Source organism: Xyrauchen texanus, chromosome 10 (genome assembly GCF_025860055.1).
Source record: "Xyrauchen texanus isolate HMW12.3.18 chromosome 10, RBS_HiC_50CHRs, whole genome shotgun sequence".
Taxonomy (NCBI): Eukaryota; Metazoa; Chordata; class Actinopteri; order Cypriniformes; family Catostomidae; genus Xyrauchen; species Xyrauchen texanus.
This window is the reverse complement of record NC_068285.1, coordinates 6,682,231-6,701,537: the sequence shown is the minus strand read 5'-3', so window position 1 is coordinate 6,701,537 and position 19,307 is coordinate 6,682,231. Positions and strand designations below refer to the sequence as shown.

The 19,307-nt window shown below is 43.6% G+C and overlaps 2 protein-coding genes and 1 non-coding gene across 3 annotated transcripts in view; 2 read left to right on the top strand and 1 right to left on the bottom strand.

The window, feature by feature from the left end:
• LOC127650479 (uncharacterized) overlaps positions 1 to 19,307 on the bottom strand; it is a 1,198,408-nt gene that overhangs the window by 563,369 nt on the left and 615,732 nt on the right. Inside the window, 1 exon segment of the mRNA XM_052135926.1 lies at positions 5,604 to 5,781. Coding sequence (XP_051991886.1) covers positions 5,604 to 5,781 — 178 coding nt within the window.
• LOC127650380 (NACHT, LRR and PYD domains-containing protein 3-like) overlaps positions 1 to 19,307 on the top strand; it is a 1,539,373-nt gene that overhangs the window by 1,174,661 nt on the left and 345,405 nt on the right. The window lies entirely within an intron of this gene.
• On the top strand, positions 6,784 to 6,855 carry trnae-uuc (transfer RNA glutamic acid (anticodon UUC)). Its single transcript has one exon. It is a non-coding gene; the product is annotated as a tRNA-Glu (tRNA).

The window sequence follows — 19,307 nt, the reverse complement described above, 5'->3', positions numbered from 1 at the left end:
TAACAAAGTAGGTAAATTACCCTGTTGGGTGGTTATTGTTAATTTGCCCACAGGGTGGCGCCACCAAACCGTAAATAGCGTCTATCTAAACATCAGTAGACGTGAACGTTGCGCAACTAACTGACCATTACGAAAATCTTCAACACAATTCCTTGAATTGCATGTAATCATCATTAAACAATAATAATAATATGCAATAGAGATTTAAACATACAGTGAAGCACAGTCCTCAGACACTCATAACATTCTAGATTGAATATTAATGAAGGTGCAATGTCGCTAGTTTTATGCTATGATGCATCAAAGCAAACAACTAATTAAGAACAGAAAGTCCACTTGCACTTACTTTATATGCACGCACACCATATCCCTAAACCTCAAAGTACTACCAAAGAACAGTAATTAAAATAACTAGAGTGAAGTTAGCGAACTGTTCACTCTAACTTGCAATATTGCATCTGCTCAATGCTCACGTTGGGTTTTCACTTCAGACACGTGAGGCTACAGTAACAAGCAATCTGATTGGTCAGAATTCTCTATCACGTCTGAGAATACCTGGGCCTTTTGAACAGTTATGTTAACATTTTAATTTGTGCAAATCCTGATTAATCCTGTCTAACAATTCATTCTAATAAAATAAAATTAAACATGATTTATACATAAGCCTCTGAAATCAATCTCTGAAAAAATATTTTTCTCATGTGCAAAAATCACAAAATACTTCCACAAAGTGACATCAGCCTTCAACACGCTCCAAGTAAACAAGGGTTTAGGTTGTTCCAGTTAAACCCATTGCATGTCTTCCGAAAGGTATTGGACACTCGCACAACATAAGCAGGGACATACATCCAAGTCCATGTGACAGAGTGAAGTATGCAAGGGGATAACATTTTTAAATGGATGGTAGGCCTGAGCAGCGCACTCCTGAGGTGGGAATTAGGCAAATGTGCCACATAGTGATGTAGCTATTTCAAAGAAGTAATGGCTGGACTGCAAACCATGTCTTTCAGGCAGTTCAGGAGCAGTGTTTTCTGTGGGAGAAAGTAACTCCCTTTGGCGTGTAATTTGTGCTTTGTAACTTTGCAGACCTTTTACATGCACAAACAGCTATATTACACACTAATGGAAAGGTAATGTCCCAATAATTATAATAGGGCCTCTTTAAGCCTAATCTAGACACTAATCAGATAATTTACTGTTTTAACAATGTAAACAAAAAAATTATGTCACTGTGACATCATCATACGTAACAACTTCTTACAAAAAAATTAAGTCAGTTGTTTAGCTGTTTTCAATGGTAGCAAATGTAGGTGCTCCTCTTTCATAATGTGGCCCTGTTTTTCAGGCCACCGTGTAAAACACTTGCTCTTTGGTTTTTATGGTGCATTTCGAGAATTTTTAGGGAAAGAATGTTTCAGTGCACTGGAATGATTTTGCCACTGGGACAGCTGTAAAAATGGCTGACTCCCTGACCAGTGCCCTGCTTAGTGAACTAGAGAGCTGATTGAGATGTACCCAATAACATTCATTAGGTGTGTTCAACTTCAACTGCAGCTTGCCTTACTGATCTGAGTGATTTACCAGTTGTAGTAGCGGGAGCAGTTGAAAATGGAGCCATCAAGCTGGACACATTCTGTTTCATGACATGTGCTGAACCCACATTAGTCACAGAAGATCCCACAATGATTGCTTTGTTTATTACAGATGAAGTAGAAATCAGAACTCAGGATTTAAATTTACATATAAAAACCGAAAACATTACTGATCTGAAAATATTTAGTTCTTCTAAATACAGCGCCTGCTGTGTGTACAAGAGAAAGTCCAATAAATGTCTAATTATTTTGATACCAATAAAGGAGTAATTTTGAATAATTTTTATGAATAAACATGATATTACTATGATAAACATGTTTATCATGTTTATTATAGTATCATAGAGTTTATTGGAACTGGAGTTGTTATAATAAACACCTTGGTAATGGCATACCACCATACTACTCTTATTTCTTTCTCAGACTGACATAGCTGAAGTAGTAAAAGTAATATGTGTCATTTGATATTTATTTGCATCCCATGAAACACACGCTACCGTTGTCATCTGTGATTCTGGCCAATCATGAATAAGTTGTGACATCTCTGGAGAAGCTGCATTGGCAGTGCCAGCCGGCTGTTCTTGAATTGCTCTCGCGGTTCTTTAATGGCATACATCACAGTGACGCTGCACTGACACCATCTTAAGTCACACAACATTTCTAACCGACATGCACTGCTTCAAGTCAAACTCTGATCGGATCTGATCACACAGTGCTGCATGAAGTCAAACATCTATTGATTACACTTAGATGAAAACATTACCTACAGATGATAACACAATATTTACCACCAAATTCTCTTTTCCTCCGTGTACAATCTTCTAATTTAACAATAATTTCACCTCAGTAAATCAGCCAAGAAAGTTAAACACTTGACATAAAGCCGTCTAAACTAATAATTCATTACCAATCTAAATAAATGTTGATCACTATATTATTCACATCTTAATGCAATTTTATATATTACAGTATAACATCATATAATATAGTTTTTAGTCAAATCCATTAAAGGATTATCAAAACAGAGAAAAAACTGTGGAAAATAAACATTGCAGGAATAAAGGAGCTACAATATGACGAATACATTATTAAAGTATAAAACAATCAAATCCTTAAAATAATAGTAATAATTATTCAGTATTATATTATAATAATAAACTTGACTGAGTCCCCCGATAATAATTCAGTATTGTATCATATTTAACTGGGTTTTTGCACATCATGTTCATTAAAGAAATGTTTTAGTAAAAATATATGCAGGTAAATAATTATTTATTTATTAAGCTGATGTTTATTATTGTATGTGGAAGCATAAATAAAATTATGAAGTATCGTTTTGTATTTATTTAGTGTAAAACATGCTTTTGTTATTTTAAACTAGATTATTAACTTTGCATTAAACATTTTGAATCTATTTGGCTACAATGTCTGTTTAAAATGAAGGTAAAACTATAAAAAGTAACACATGAAACCAAACAAACATCAAAATAGTATAAGGGGTTGTTTTTAATTTAACAAAATACATTAAAATCTAACCTCTGCTATTTAATTTCAATAAAGTGAGATTAAAACACTAAATTACTCACTCAGTTTTTCTGGATGCTTTGATCACTGGCAGCAGCATCAGAAGACATTCATGTGATGGATCATATTTCCTCAGATTAAACTGATCCAGCTCCTCTTCTGAGTTCAGCAACACAAACACCAGAGCTGACCACTGAGCAGGAGAGAGACTGACTCCAGAGAGACGATTGATATCTCTTCTGTTCACGTATGTTTGTACTTCCTGCACTAGAGAATGATCATCGAGTTCATTCAGACAGTGGAACAGATTGATGGATTTCTCTGGAGAGGGATTCTCCCTGATCTTCATCTTAATGTACTTAACTATTTCCTGTTTGCTGTCAGAGCTGCTTCCTCTCTGTGTCAGTAGGTCTCGTAAGATTTTCTGATTGGACTTCAGTGAGAGACCCAGAAGGAATCGAAGGAAAAGGTCCAGGTGTCCGTTCTCACTCTGTAAGGCCTTGTCCACTTCACTCTTCAGGAGATCACTCATAGATGACCTAAACTTACTGAAGGGACCTGATGTTTGTTTATAAACGGAAAGAAAAGCATGCAGAGCAGCGAGAAACTCCTGAATGCTCAGATGCACAAAGCTGAACACTTTCCCCAGGTGCAGTCCAAACTCCTCTCTGAAGATTTGGGTACAAACTCCCGAGTACACTGACGCGTCTCTGACATCAATGCCACACTCTCTCAGGTCCTCCTCATAGAAGATCAGGTTCCCTTTTTCCAGCTGTTGAAAAGCCAGTTTTCCCAGAGACAGAATCCTCTTTCTAGCCTGCTTAAGATCCACCTCACATTTCCCATCATACTTCAGGCTCTTCAGTTTGCTCTGAAAGATCAGGAAGTGTGTGAACATTTGAGTGAGAGTCTTGGGGATCTCTACACTCTCTGCTTCACTCAACAGTCTCTGGAGAACAGTGGCTGAAATCCAACAGAAGACTGGTATGTGACACATGATGTACAGGCTTCTTGATGATTTCATGTGTGTGATGATTCTGTTGGCCAGACGCTCATCTTTTATTGTCTTCCTGAAATACTCGTCCTTCTGAGGGTCATTGAAGCCTCGTACATCTGTGAGCTGGTCAACACACTCAGGAGGAATCTGATTGGCTGCTGCTGGTCGAGAGGTGATCCAGAGCAGAGCAGAAGGAAGCAGATTCCCCTTGATGATGTTGGTCAGCAGCACATCCACTGAGGCCGATTCTGTCACATCCCACAAAATATCATTGTTCTGGAAATCTAGAGGAAGTCGACACTCATCCAGACCATCAAAAATGAAAATTACTTTGTAGTCATCAAGGAATGTTGATCTCAGTTCTTTTGTATCTGTGAAAAACTGATGAAGAAGATCCATCAAACTGATATTTTTGTGCTTCATCAGATTGAGCTCTCTGAAAGGAATTGGAAATATGAAGTAAACATCCTGATTTGCTTTTCCTTCAGTCCAGTCCACAATGAACTTCTGCACAGAGACAGTTTTTCCAATTCCAGCAACTCCTTTAGTCAGCACAGTTCTGATGGCTTTGTCTTGTCCAGGTAAGGCTTTAAAGATGTCATTGCATTTGATTGGTGTTTCCTGTGTCTCTGCTCTCCTGGATGCTGTCTCAATCTGTCTCACCTCATGTTCATTATTGATCTCTGCACTGCCTCCCTCTGTGATGTACAGCTCTGTGTAGATCTCATTCACAAGTGTTGAGCACCTTTGATTTGACATTCCTTCAGTAATTCTCTGGAATTTCTCTTTTAGTTTTGTTTTGAGTTTTTGTTGATGCACAGAAATCAGTTCTGATGTAAAGAGGAAAAGAAATGGGAATTATAATTGATGTTGATGTTTAATGGTCATTAGACATTAAGTTTATTTTCTTTCACTAATATTGAGTGAATCCAGACACTGTGTGTTTCCTCTGAAGGTGAATAGTGACGTGAGTGCGAGCTCTTACTGGTGTGAAGTGTGTTAGCGAGGTCTGTCTGCTTCATCTTCTTCAGGACGTGCAGTGTGATCTTCAGAAACCCCTCTCTGACTCTGCTCTGACCTTCATCATCCTCCTCCTCTCTCTCAGAGCATGCTGGGGAATCTGAGATCAGTAGTCTCTTGAAACTCTTCAGCTCTTTCTTCATCAGAGAGATGATTTTGTGCTCAAGTTCCTGAAATCAGTGAACATTCAAACAACAAACTTCATTCAGTAACAGACAAGAACTGAAGGATCAGTGGACAAGAATCACCACTCATTTTATTTGTGCTTTAGTTGTCTTGAAATCCTCAGTGTGTGTGTGTGTGTGTGTGTGTGTGTTAAGTTGAGAGTGAAGCTGCAAAGCTTCTCAGAGTGGTGTGTATGAGAGAGACATGACAGTGTGTATTTAAAAAAACAGCCTATAAGGTATAAGTGTGTCTCTCTCTCACACTCACACTCACACACACACACACATTCACACACATACACACACCTCAAAAATGGAGTCCAATGGTGCCATGGTTGCTTTCCCAGCAGTTGACTCTGATTCATCCTGTTTGTTTCTGTAGTTGATCAAAGACTCTCCTGAACTGAATTTAGGTGGATCATCCATTGACCCATCACTCTTCATGGACACACAGCTGGGTTCAGGAGATTCTCCATGAGTGACACTAAAACAGCAATTAAACAGAGTTTAGTTCATGTGTTTTTTATTAATCTGAAAACATTATTTCAACATCCAGTGCAATAAAACACATTTAATGATGTGTCTTATATATTATATGTCACATGAGAACTTGCAATGTCACTAACATCAACATAAGTTCTCACATAAACACTCGAGCCGCTGTGAACAAACATCTCTCACAGCACTCATGAATGCACAACAGACGTCAAGATTTACAGTGAAAAATTACACATTTATACTTTTATTTTAAGTTTTAAAGTGAGTCACTCTCCACTGCCATTGTATTAACAAGACCACTCACCATATTCATTAAAACATCTGCTTTTGTGTCTTCTGCATGAGGGTGAGTGAATTATGACACAATTTTCATTTTTAATGAACTGAGAAATCCTGAAGCTACAGTGAGGACGTGTGTTTTATTTGATCATTCAGAACACAATGAGCTTCAAAACACGACATAACGGGACATTACAAGCAGGGGCGGGAGTAGTTATTATAATATACTTTGTGTCAAAAAAATTGACAGGTTGTGATTGATGAATGAGTAATTGCTCAGTGACATTGAAGACCCATTCCGGTGTGTGTGTTTGTTGTGGTATGACGTGTTTGGTCATCTGATGTGATATGGGTCTGCAGAGGTATCCGCCCCATCTCCTAAAAAGGAGTTTAGGTTTGAAAATGAGATGTCAAGATAATGTATGGTTCATGATGATATAATTCATTGTTGTAATCATTGAGTTGTTTTGAGTTGAGTAATGTGTGTGTGTGGGGATCATTTGGATTTTATTATTATTATTGTAAAACATAAAAAGTAGTATTATGTTTTAAAATGTGTTTAAATTATGTGTCTTTAATGAGTGTGCAATGCTTGGTGTCAAACATGGTACAAGTTTTTTTATTAACAAAATGGTGAAAACGTGTTTTCTAAAACAGTGGATATTGGATGAGACAAAAAACATTCAGATGGTCGCTTTAAAATAAGGATTTCCATATGGTCTAGAGGTTAGGATTCCTGGTTTTCACCCAGGCGCCCCGGGTTCGACTCCCGGTATGGGAGAGGTGTTTCATGGTAATCCCCTGCGCTCTGATCTACGCATAGCTGTTGTGAAAATAAAGGAAATTCAGGGTCTCTGTAAGCATACTCGGTATAATGAAGTGGTTCAACAAATATAATCTTTGATATTAGTTTAACAAATACATGTATTATTAAACACAATATTCCATTTAATTGTAGTTCTAACAACATGTGTTTCTAAACAGTGATCTTGACTGATCAAAATCAATGGGTGATAGTCATTTTAAAAATAATACATAAATCGTTAGCAAATGCAAATGTGTTATTTTATCAGTGGCTAATATTAATTTTTTATTAATCAAATGTTCAGGTTGTCAAAACATATCAAAGACAGTTTAAAAATGTTGAAAATAGTTGTAACCCGCGCACACACACACACAAGATGAGACAGTCACAATGTCGGAGGAAAAACTGCTTTATTAACATAAAGCAGGCAACAAAACAAAACAGGGCAAATCCAGTGAAGAATGGTCGAGGGAAGCGTAGGGTCAAAAGCCGGGGAATCAAGCTATAAACAAGGGGCAAATCCGGGAGAGAGTGGTCTACGATAGCGGGAGGTCGAAACCGGGAAACAAGCATGAAACAAGGGGACTAGCGGGAGCAAAAGACAGGGGAACTAGGGGAACAATGGAGCTGGCAAGCTAAGGGGGTAAACAAGAGGAGATCAAAACTAGACGAGACTAGCGGGGGGCAAAACTAGACGAGACTAGCGGGGGCAAAGATGCGGGAAACTAAACACAATAACCAACCAGATACAAACGAAAGGATAGTGATATTTATAGGTGCGAGTGCAGGTGGAAACAATGACAGGTGATGAGACGAGTGCAGGTGAAACTAATGTGCAGGAGATTGGAGGCGCGTGAGTGCAGGTGGTCATAATGTTCTGGCTGATTGAGGCGAGTGCGCCAGAGGGGGGAGATAGTTTACGGGCGAGAGCTCGTAATGGCAAAACCAGCGTGAGTGCTCGAGGGAGGAAAAAGAGCGTACGAGCTCAAGGGGGCGGAGCGAGGGAGCGGGAAGCGAGCACGCTCGCGGAGTGCATGTTTGGAAGCTCGAAGGGGCGGAGCGAGGGAGCGGGGTTCGTGACAGTACTCCCCCCTCTGAATAGGACGGCTCCTGACGGCCGCGCTCGGCTGCGAGGAGCGCGAGGGAACAGAACGAGCGTGTGAGCTCGCGGGGACAGAACGAGCGTGTGAGCTCGCGGGGGCAGAACGAGCGTGTGAGCTCGCGGGGGGCAGAACGAGCGTGTGAGCTCGCGGGGGGCTGAACGAGCGTGTGAGCTCGCGGGGGGCAGAACGATCGTGTAAGCTCGCGGAGGCAGAACGAGCGTGTAAGCTCGTGGGGGCAGAAGGCACAAAAGGGAAATGAAACAGTCCATGGGGGTCAATGGGCAGTTCAAGGCAAGGTCAGGGGGAACATAGTGGACAGGCAGGTGGTCGGGAGATCTAGGGGGCAGCCATAGGGCAGAGACTGGGTCAGGAGGTCTGGAAGGCGACTGGAGGACAGCGACTGGGTCCGGAGGCCAGGGAAGAGGCCACAGGACAGGGAGAGGGTCAGGAAGTCCGGGCTGAGCCGTGAAAGGCAGAGCCGTCAGAGGCGGCATCGTAGGTGGCTCTGGAGGTGGGGTCCTGGAAGGCTCCGGAGGTGGAGCCGACGGAGGCTTTAGGGGCGAAGGCCTGAAAGGCTCTGGAGGTGGAGCCGAAGGAGGCTTTAGGGGCGAAGGCCTGGAAGGCTCTGGAGGTGGAGCCGAAGGAGGCTTTAGGGGCGAAGGCCTGGAAGGCTCAGGAAGTGGAGCCCATGGAGGTGGCGCCATAGGAGGCTCCAGAGGTGAAGCCCTGGAAGGCTCTGGAGGCAGAGCCGAGGGAGGTGACACCGTGGGAGGTGGCGCCGTAGAAGGCTCCAGGAGTGAAGCCCTGGTAGGCTCTGGAGGCAGAGCCGGAGGAGCCTCTAGTGGCCGAGCCCTGGAAGGCTCGAGAGGCTTGAGGGGGGGAGCCATGAAAGACTCGAGAGACGAAGCCCTGAGAGGCTTGAGAGGAGGAGGAGCCCTGAAAGACTCGAGAGGGGAAGCCCTGAGAGGGGGAGGAGCCCTGAGAGACTCGAGAGGCGAAGCCGTAAGAGGCTTGAGGGGTGGAGCCATGAAAGACTCGAGGGGAGGAGGAGCCCTGAGAGACTCGAGAGGCGAAGCCGTGAGAGGCTTGAGGGGTGGAGCCATGAAAGACTCGAGGGATGGAGCCCTGAAAGACTCGAGAGGCGAAGCCGTGAGAGGCTTGAGGGGTGGAGCCATGAAAGACTCGAGGGATGGAGCCCTGAGAGACTCGAGAGGCGAAGCCATGAGAGGCTTGAGGGGTGGAGCCATGAAAGACTCGAGGGATGGAGCCTTGAGAGACTCGAGAGGCGAAGCCGTGAGAGGCTTGGAAGGAGGGGGAGCCCTGAGGGACTTGAGGGGTAGAGCTCTGGGAGGCTCGTGAGGAGGGGCCCTTGGAGGCTCGAGAGGAGGAGCCCTGGGAGGCTTGAGAGGAGGAGCTTTGAGAGACTCATGAGGCGGAGCCCGGGAGGGCTTTGAGGGGCGAGCAGAGGCTGACAGAGCCGTGGGAGACTCTGAGGGCGGAGCAGAACCCGGCAGAGCCGTGGGAGACTCTGAGGGCGGAGCAGAACCCGGCAGAGCCGTGGGAGACTCTGAGGGCGGAGCAGAACCCGGCAGAGCCGTGGGAGACTCTGAGGGCGGAGTAGAACCCGGCAGAGCCGTGGGAGACTCTGAGGGCGGAGCAGAGGCTGGCAGAGTCGTGGGAGACTCTGAGGGAACCTCTGCGGTCTTGAGCACAAGACGAGACTGGGGAGAAGGGGCCCTCTTCCTTCTCTGACGTCTTCGGCCAACTGGGGATGTGGCCATGGGGACGGTCGAGGCTCCAGGCGCTGGCTGGCTGACCGTGGCAGACATGGGCGCTGGCTCGTTGGCCGTGGCGGGCATGGGCGCTGGCTCGTTGGCCGTGGCGGGCATGGGCGCTGGCTCGTTGGCCGTGGCGGGCATGGGCGTTGACTCGCTGGCCGTGCCAGGCTTCGAGGCTGGGGCCTTAACAGGCCTCGGGACTGGGGCCGTGTAAGGCTTCGGGACTGGGGCCGTGACAGGCTTCGGGGCAAGGGCCGTGACAGGCCTGGGGACCAGGGCCGTGTCAGGCCTGGGGACTAGGGCAGTGTCAGGCTTGGGGACTAGGGCCGTGTCAGGCTTCAAGACGGGGGCCGTGGTAGGCTTCAAGACGGGGGCCGTGGTAGGCCTCGAGACGGGGGCCATGGTGTGGAGCACTGGTTCAGTATCTGCCTCCCCCACAGTAAACGAGGAACCAACGCACAGCAGGGCGAGGTCAATAAACTGAGCCAGGTTGAGAGAGCAGCGACCACCAGGCATGTATGATGAGGCTGGCTCATTCAGTCCATCTTGAAAAATGTCTTTCAGAACCACCTCATCAAAATTCACCTGGTTGGTCAGGGCACAAAAATAAGTAACATAAACCTCCAAGGGTTGACTCCCCTGACGCAACCCCACGAGTCGGGCCGCTGGCTCCTTAATGTCGAGGGCGGGGTTATGAGTTACACAACTGCTGCCTCGCATAAAAAACCCTTGGTCAGCGTCAAAAGAGCCATACAACCTCTCCGGGGATGGAGAGCTCACGGCGCTCCGAAGTGCACTGGATGCATAAACGGGCTCAGGGGCAGACACAGGTGAAACAGGGACATAAATGAGACATAGTGCATACCTGCTGCCCCCGGGCCGTGAGCGCGTGGTCCTCTCTCCCAGCCGCAAATCCGCGCACAGAAAGCGCCGCGACAATCCGCTCTAATGAGCTGCGTACATCCTCCGTGGGAGGCATTGTGACTGTCTATGTTTGTGGTTGGTTATTCTGTAACCCGCGCACACACACACACAAGATGAGACAGTCACAATGTCGGAGGAAAAACTGCTTTATTAACACAAAGCAGGCAACAAAACAAAACAGGGCAAATCCAGTGAAGAATGGTCGAGGGAAGCGTAGGGTCAAAAGCCGGGGAATCAAGCTATAAACAAGGGGCAAATCCGGGAGAGAGTGGTCTACGATAGCGGGAGGTCGAAACCGGGAAACAAGCATGAAACAAGGGGACTAGCGGGAGCAAAAGACAGGGGAACTAGGGGAACAATGGAGCTGGCAAGCTAAGGGGGTAAACAAGAGGAGATCAAAACTAGACGAGACTAGCGGGGGGCAAAACTAGACGAGACTAGCAGGGGCAAAGATGCGGGAAACTAAACACAATAACCAACCAGATACAAACGAAAGGATAGTGATATTTATAGGTGCGAGTGCAGGTGGAAACAATGACAGGTGATGAGACGAGTGCAGGTGAAACTAATGTGCAGGAGATTGGAAGCGCGTGAGTGCAGGTGGTCATAATGTTCTGGCTGATTGAGGCGAGTGCACCAGAGGGGGGAGATAGTTTACGGGCGAGAGCTCGTAATGGCAAAACCAGCGTGAGTGCTCGAGGGAGGAAAAAGAGCGTACGAGCTCAAGGGGGCGGAGCGAGGGAGCGGGAAGCGAGCACGCTCGCGGAGTGCATGTGTGGAAGCTCGAAGGGGCGGAGCGAGGGAGCGGGGTTCGTGACAATAGTTTATCAGCCTTAATCTTTGATATTAGATTAACAAACACAATAATTAATGTTATCTGTAACACTAACAAAAGGTCTTACATTTTAAAAACAAAATAGTTCGTTTTATAAAATACAGATTTAACACAAAAATCTTACATTAGTTCTGCACAGTCCTTTCATGAGCGAGGGCAAGCGATAATGGTTTAAGAACAGCGACAATGGCAAGACAGTCCTAAACGCTATGTTAATTTCATATCATCATTTCTCTTAGGATATATGTGTGTGTGTGTGTGTGTGTGTGTGTGTGTGAGCGTGTATTTATCACTTTGTGGGGACCAAATGTCCCCATAAGGATAGTAAAACCCGAAATTTTTGACCTTGTGGGGACATTTTGTCGGTCCCCATGAGGAAAACAGCTTATAAATCATACTAAATGATGTTTTTTGAAAATGTAAAAATGCAGAAAGTTTTCTGTGAGGGTTAGGTTTAGGGGTAGGGTTAGGTTTAGGGGATAGAATATAAAGTTTGGACAGTATAAAAACCATTATGTCTATGGAAAGTCCCCATAAAACATGGAAACACAACATGTGTGTGTGTGTGTGTGTGTGTGTGTGTGTGTGTGTGTGTGTGTGTGTGTGTGTGTGTGTGTGCAGAAATTGCATTTTAACCTGACAAGACATTTTGCTTTGTCACTGCAAGTAATTAGCGTTTGCTGGTTTGGTAATCCTGCATAGCGGGGGTGATAAATAATTACGTATACTTTGTGTCAAAATTGGGGGTGTCTTGAGGGAGGTGACAATTAGTATTTGTGCGGTGTGTGTGTGTGTGTAGAAATTGCATTTTAACCTGACAAGACATTGTGCTTTGTCACTGCAAGTAATTGTTTTGGGTTGTTTGGGGGTCCCGCTCTCTATGTTGTTAAGTCATTAGGCCTGCGTGATATTTCCAAATTAGATCAATCCATATTTAAAACAAAATGTCTTGTGGGCAGTTTTTTATGACCCGGTGGCTGGACATCCAGATGTCAGGCGGATACAGAATTATGTATCTCACTCTTTAAAATGTATTTAAACTGTTAAGGGATTTGGTGGGTCATGATAAAGGGGTTGTTTGTGACTGCCTTGACATTTTTTTTATTGCATTATGTGTAATTCTTCAGAAACAGACCTATTTAAAACCGGTTGTCCAGTGTCTTGTGGTCAGTATTTTATGACCCCGCTAATAGATTTGGGGTGGTTAGTATAATTCATCAATTTACAGCTTTAAGTTAATGACCATCCTGATAGCATGTCATGACACGGTCAAGATCCTGCAGGGATTACTGATCGAAGTGAATAGTGGGTCATGGGGTAATGATTTGGGGGTGATAACGATATTTCGAAGTGTCAATTTAATCTTTGATTTCTGAATATTTCACAACAAAAACTAAAAGTAATGTTAAATTATTTAAGCATAGATTAAACCAACAAATATACCAATGTTGTTTTATTCAGTTCTAAATAGTGTTTTAACTAAATAAACATCCAAGAAATTGTTAACTCAAATAATGTTTTGTACTGCATATCGGGGGTAATAAATATCCGTTCGTCTACTAAAATACATTTTATATAAATTAACAATAATAGTCTAATTAAAAAAAACTAGTGAGTTAAATTACAAGACAGAAAGCCTTGCATTCGTTAAATATATGGAAAAATCAAAATGAGATCAATTGGTGTCTAGTTTAAGGGGAGTGTATTTTTCTGTTGAGAATTATATAAAAGAGACATGAATAAAATGTGTTTTAAACTTATAAGCATTTTTAGTTTGTCGCGGTGCATCATGAACCCCAGATTTAAACAGAAGATGGCGTCAGATAGCTGTGGTGTGATTGTGAACTCATGACACGACATGTTTGATGGTCAGGGTGAGTGAGGGGGTCCCAGCGTGGGAGATGCGAGAGGAAGCTGAGTTAGGGTCGCCGTTATTTTAGCGTCACTGGAATCTCCGAAAAGAACACATCACGACTAATATTATAATGTTACCTGCTGTAATAGGGCTATTGTGCATGACAGTGGACTTTATTGGTATCAGAATCCGCCAAAGGACATGAACTGATTATTATCCTGGTGTGACTTTGCGGCCGCTGGAATCACCCGCTCCTGCACTTCATACCCAGGGAGGGGTCTTGCCGACCCAGGACAAGGGAAGTGTTTTAAATTATTATATGTAACATTCTATGGATGTATTGTCTGTCACCGACCCCAGTGCGGGAAAGGGATCAGGGGAGGGGGAGGGTGTTGCGTCCTATGGGTGTGCAGTGAACTGGGTAAAACTGTGAATTAATTGAGTGGATCTTGAGTTCGCTGTTGTGTTTTTATAATGTGTGTTGTGCATTGCAGTAGCCTATTTGTATTGCAGCCTGGACTTATTAATCTGATGTTTAATAAAGTAAACTGTCTTTGTGAAATAGTCTGAGTGGTTGTGTGATTTATCTTCTGGCATTGACAAGTAATGAAACAACATAACTGTTACACTTGCAAAATATTTGACAAATGCAATGTAGGCTACGTTTAACAACACGTCTTAAACATGAGAGACAAAAGCGGGGTTATAAAAGCAATGGAGACATGAGACCATTGAATTGAATCTGAAGCGTTATAGAGAGAGAATGCCAAACGAAGTGCAAGTTCTCGATATGTGACTGATGAAAATGATAGAATTAAACTTAAAAAAGTACAATGCTCAGAACTATGCAACCAACAAGCAACATCGTATCAACATAAAAGAACAGAGCGACAGAAGCAGAGGCGTTTCCAGCATTGAAGGACATCCGGGGCTTAGCCCAGACAATTTTATTTTCACACTAGCAACCACTTCTCTGTAGTCCAAAGCTGGTGAGAGGGTATTCTTTGAGTTTTGCTCTGGCTGGGCCTGTTTCTACAGTTCCTAAATCTTCCACTCTAGTACTCAACATCCTCTCTCCTCCCTGAATCATCTGTGATGCAAAAGAACAGATACAGCACATAACTTATTGCAAATCAGCTACAAACAACTAATTCATCAAGTGCTACATATGTCAAATTGTAGACCAATACCATTGAAGAAAATGTATTGGGAAGAGCAGATCAGTGGGATTGCCCTTAGATCTATCATGATTCTTGAATTTTCATGTACATTACCATAAAGTCATCACAAAAGAGTTATATTATAGTGAGTAAAGTGAGGTAAAAAAAATATTGAATATAAATAATTTATATTTTTTGACATAAATAGTCAAAATGATGTATAAGATCCTAAGTTAAAGCAATACATGAATGACTTTAGTCTAAGTTCATTGAAACACTATGGCATCGAACTGTATATAAACAATGTTTCACTTTTAACTTTCTCTAAAGTAAAGTGACTGATTAATTGTTACCAGTTTCCATGCCTGATTCTGGCACAGCTGCTGCTCCTCAGTCTGTAGCTCATCTTTGCTACACTCTACAAAACCATTTAATCAAATCAAAGTGTATATTTCCTACAAACTAATATCACAAAACAAGTCACACATACATTTTATGTTAATGCTTATTGGTTATCCTTAGCGAAAACAACACCTGATAAACAAGAAAAGTAAGCTCCGATCGGGGTTCGAACCGCGGTCTCCGGCATGAAAGGTGAGTGCAATTACCTAGGAGCTACCAAGCTGCATCAATCTAAGATAGGAGATTAGAGGCTACAACTCTTGAGGTTTAGCCTACTGTGGGTGAAAGCCAGCTAGATGATGATCTTAAGACTTTAAGGACAAAAACAAATGTGAATTCTTACCCACTGACTTCTTTCTGAAAAATCCCCAAAGCCTCATTTGCTTAATTTTTGCTGTCTTTCCTGCTAATTGCCGTTAACTCGCCACTAAGTAACGTTAGTTGATGTCAACGACTGTGCAAGCTCCTCCCCTACCTGCTGCATATTCAACAGAGAGGAAGAAACGGAGTCGCCCATAGGCTACCGACAGCAAAGGAACTTATTATATAGGCTAGATTATGCCTATGTCTATTTGTACAGGCTGTATGCAGTATGTGCAAAGCCAAAGCACAATGAAATAAGGCAACTTATGATTTTGGGGGTTTACATAGGCCTTTGTCCGGTTTCATATTTGTCAGTCAACTATTCAAAATACATTCGGGGCTACACTCAAAACATTCGGGGCTGAAGCCCCGGCAAAATCGGCTACCGCCGCCTCTGGACAGAAGTATGCCAATATCAAACAGCTACAAATGATATAACTATTTCTTCTTTTCGTTGTAAAAGCAGGCTGAACGGTGTGTTGTTTACACTTTCAAACCATATGTTTGTTTACTTCTGTAAGGGGTTAAACCGTTTCATTAGGTAATACGATGTTTATACACGTGTATTATTCGGTAGTCAATCTAAAAATATTTTATTTAAAGCCATAGTAAAAAACTCATTACATTACATGTGGTCTTCAGATTTGAAAACACACCCCATTTAAAACAGAATGTCTAGTGTATTTTGTGTGCAAGGGTCACAGTTGAGACATGCAGCGGGTGTTTAACACGTGCCATTATACTCGTTTAAAATGGCATTTATTTTCAAAAACAGTATTTTAGCAAACAGTATGTTACTAAAACGCAAAGTTTTTTATTTTTTTATAGAATTCTGACTACATTTTTATTTTAACTATGAGATCAAATGCAGCAAAACACACATCCATTTAAATATGAACAAATAGTTTAACAAAAATAAAAGTTTTTGTGTTTTGAATTATATTACTAAACACGATAAAGCATTTCACATAGTTTAAATGTATCTTTAACATGTGTTGTCTTGCATTTTTACTTTTGACAAAGAGAAGTGTTTTTAAACATTAGATTGTCTAACATATCTCTAGCATTACCCCTTTAAAGATGCTGAACAAAAAACATACAATTTATTTAAACAAAGAGCATTTTAAATGAAATACCATACATTCATTGTAAAATGTAACAAAGATTCTTACATTTTTCCACTCAAAGTCTTTCAATCGATACTGAGCTCTTACAGGAAGTCAGAGGTCTGGGGTGGGAGTTTTTTCAGAATATGCACACACCCCCCTGATCAGACCTAATGGTGTCTTGTGTAATTCTGTTCAGCAAAACAATATGGTGCCATGAGTTTCCTGGTGTTTTATGGTTTGCTTTCATTGAAAAGCATGGTGACAACCAAAAGTGTGAAAGAAGGGAGATAAAAGGGTTTATTTTGTTATAAAAGTTTTTCTTTTTACCCATCAAGTGCTCCATGTAACGTTGTGAAACATGGTAGAGATGTGGTTAAAGAAGTATTGCTCTTTGTAATACAGGCAACAATTAAATATAATTACTTAAAAGAATAGAAAGTTTTTAGAAATCACTTGCTAAATCAATAGTTCAAATTCAGAGGTTTTTATAGTATGCTGTACACAGTTATCATAAAACCCATGTCAATTCAAGTGTGAACATTTCAAAGAAATGGGGTGCTAGCATACTGGACAACAATCAAATGACTTGTGATATACACAAGATATTTTAACACTTAATTCACACCCTGAAACTACATTCATGGTGCTGTTACGTCAGTGGGGTGTCAAACACAAATGCAAAGGCTGAGTTTACTTTGACACTCATATTTTTGGTATTAATTTACTCATTCCTGGATCAAACCCCACACTCAGAAACGTGTACATGTAAACAAAAATGTGTACTGTTGTGATGCCAACTGATCATCGCTTTACTGATTTTTATTTCAAGAAAACCACAAAGTCTACCAATAAATGATGAAGTAACATGTTTACAGGAATGCATTTACTCACAAAAGTTCCTCTATTGCCACAATTGGGTTTTTGTTTGTTGTAGAGTTATCCTCATTTGTAAATAGTTATTTGTTTAAATGTTGCGATATTTTCTAGTTTACAAAGATGTCAGTTTTAACACACACACACACACACACACACACACACACACACACACACACACACACACACACACACACACACACACACACACTTTAAAGTTAAGTATCATTATAATATCAAATTCACAATGATCAGTCCTTCTATACATTACACTAATGTACATAAGTACATTAACTTTGTAGTACGTTGACTGAACCACAATAAATGTTTCTCCAAACCTGGAATAAAATAATTTGCCAGAGTGCCGTTTAAACATCTCATGTTTGACGTAATCAACTAAAGTTGTTCCCTTTACAAAAAGCTTCACTACTGTCACGATTGAAGAATGGTCAGACAACGAATGAGGATCTACGTGCAGGGCTTTTATTAACCAGAGTGGAAATCAACAGACTAACACAAAACAAACAACCACGATGGGTAAAACTGAAACTAAAACACGAACCGCTGGAACTCAGAATGCAGGGCTGGAACGAACACGGGAATACAAGACATCATAACAGTTGAAACAACGAACGACAAGGTAAAGCAGGAACGGGCAGGGTTATATATACACACACAGGGCAGGATAATTACAAAACCAGACACAGGTGAGAACAATGACAGTGATAGCAGTGACATGTGAAATGCGGGGCAGACAACAGTGAATCGTGACATGTGAAATGCGGGGCAGACAACAGTGAATCGTAACAGAATCCCCCCTCAAAGGATCGGATTCCAGACGATCCTAAAACAAAACCCAAAAAACACAAAAACAGAATCGTCCAGGAGATGGAGGGGGGCTAGCAGATCAAAAGAGGGCAACAGGGGCAGTCCAAGGGAGCACAGGGGGCAGACAGACAGTCCAAGGGAGCACAAGGGGCAAACAGACAGTCCAAGGGGGTACAGAGGGTTCAGGAGGCCTGGGAGCTGGCCACAGGACAGGGACTGGGTCAGGAGGCCTGGGGGGAGGCCACAGAACGGGAAAAGGGTCAGGAGGCCTGGGAGGCGGCCACAAGACAGGGACAGGTCTAGGGGGCCAAGGAGGTGGCCCTAGGGCTAGTTCAAGGAGCCTGGGAGGAAGAGTGGCCACTGGGGGCGCTGGCGGAGCCCTGGAAGGCTCGGGTGACTTGAGGGGCGGAGCTCTGGAAAGCTCGAGTGGAGGAGCTCTGGGAAGCTCGAGTGGAGGAGCTCTGGGAAGCTCGAGTGGAGGAGCTCTGGGAAGCTCGAGTGGAGGAGCTCTGGAAAGCTCGAGTGGAGGAGCTCTGGAAAGCTCGAGTGGAGGAGCTCTGGAAAGCTCGAGAGGCGTTGGCTGTTGGATGGTCCTGGTTGCTGACGCTGGCTCAGGGACGGTTGAGGCTACAGGCGCTGGCTCAGGGACGGTCCAGGCTACAGGCGCTGGCTCAGGGACGGTCCAGGCTACAGGCGCTGGCTCAGGGACGGTCGAGGCTACAGGCGCTGGCTCAGGGACGGTCGAGGCTACAGGCGCTGGCTCAGGGACGGTCATGGCTGCTGGCGCTGGCTCAGGGACGGTCATGGCTGCTGGTGCTGGCTCAGGGGCTTTTGAGGCGACAGGCTCGCTCATAGTGACATGCGTTGGCGCAGGCTCGCTCAGGGTGACATGCGTTGGCGCAGGCTCGCTCAGGGTGACATGCGTTGGCGCAGGCTCGCTCAGGGTGACATGCGTTGGCGCAGGCTCGCTCCTAGTGACACGCGTAGGCGCAGGCTCGCTCACCGTGGAGGGTGTGGGCGCTGGCTCGCTCACAGTGGAAGGCGTGGGCGCTGGCTCGCTCACCGTGGAAGGCGTGGGTGCTGGCTCGCTCACCGTGGAAGGCGTGGGCGCTGGCTCGCTCACCGTGGAAGGCGTGGGCTCGCTCACCGTGGAAGGCGTGGGCGCTGGCTCGCTCACCGTGGAAGGCGTTGGCCGGAA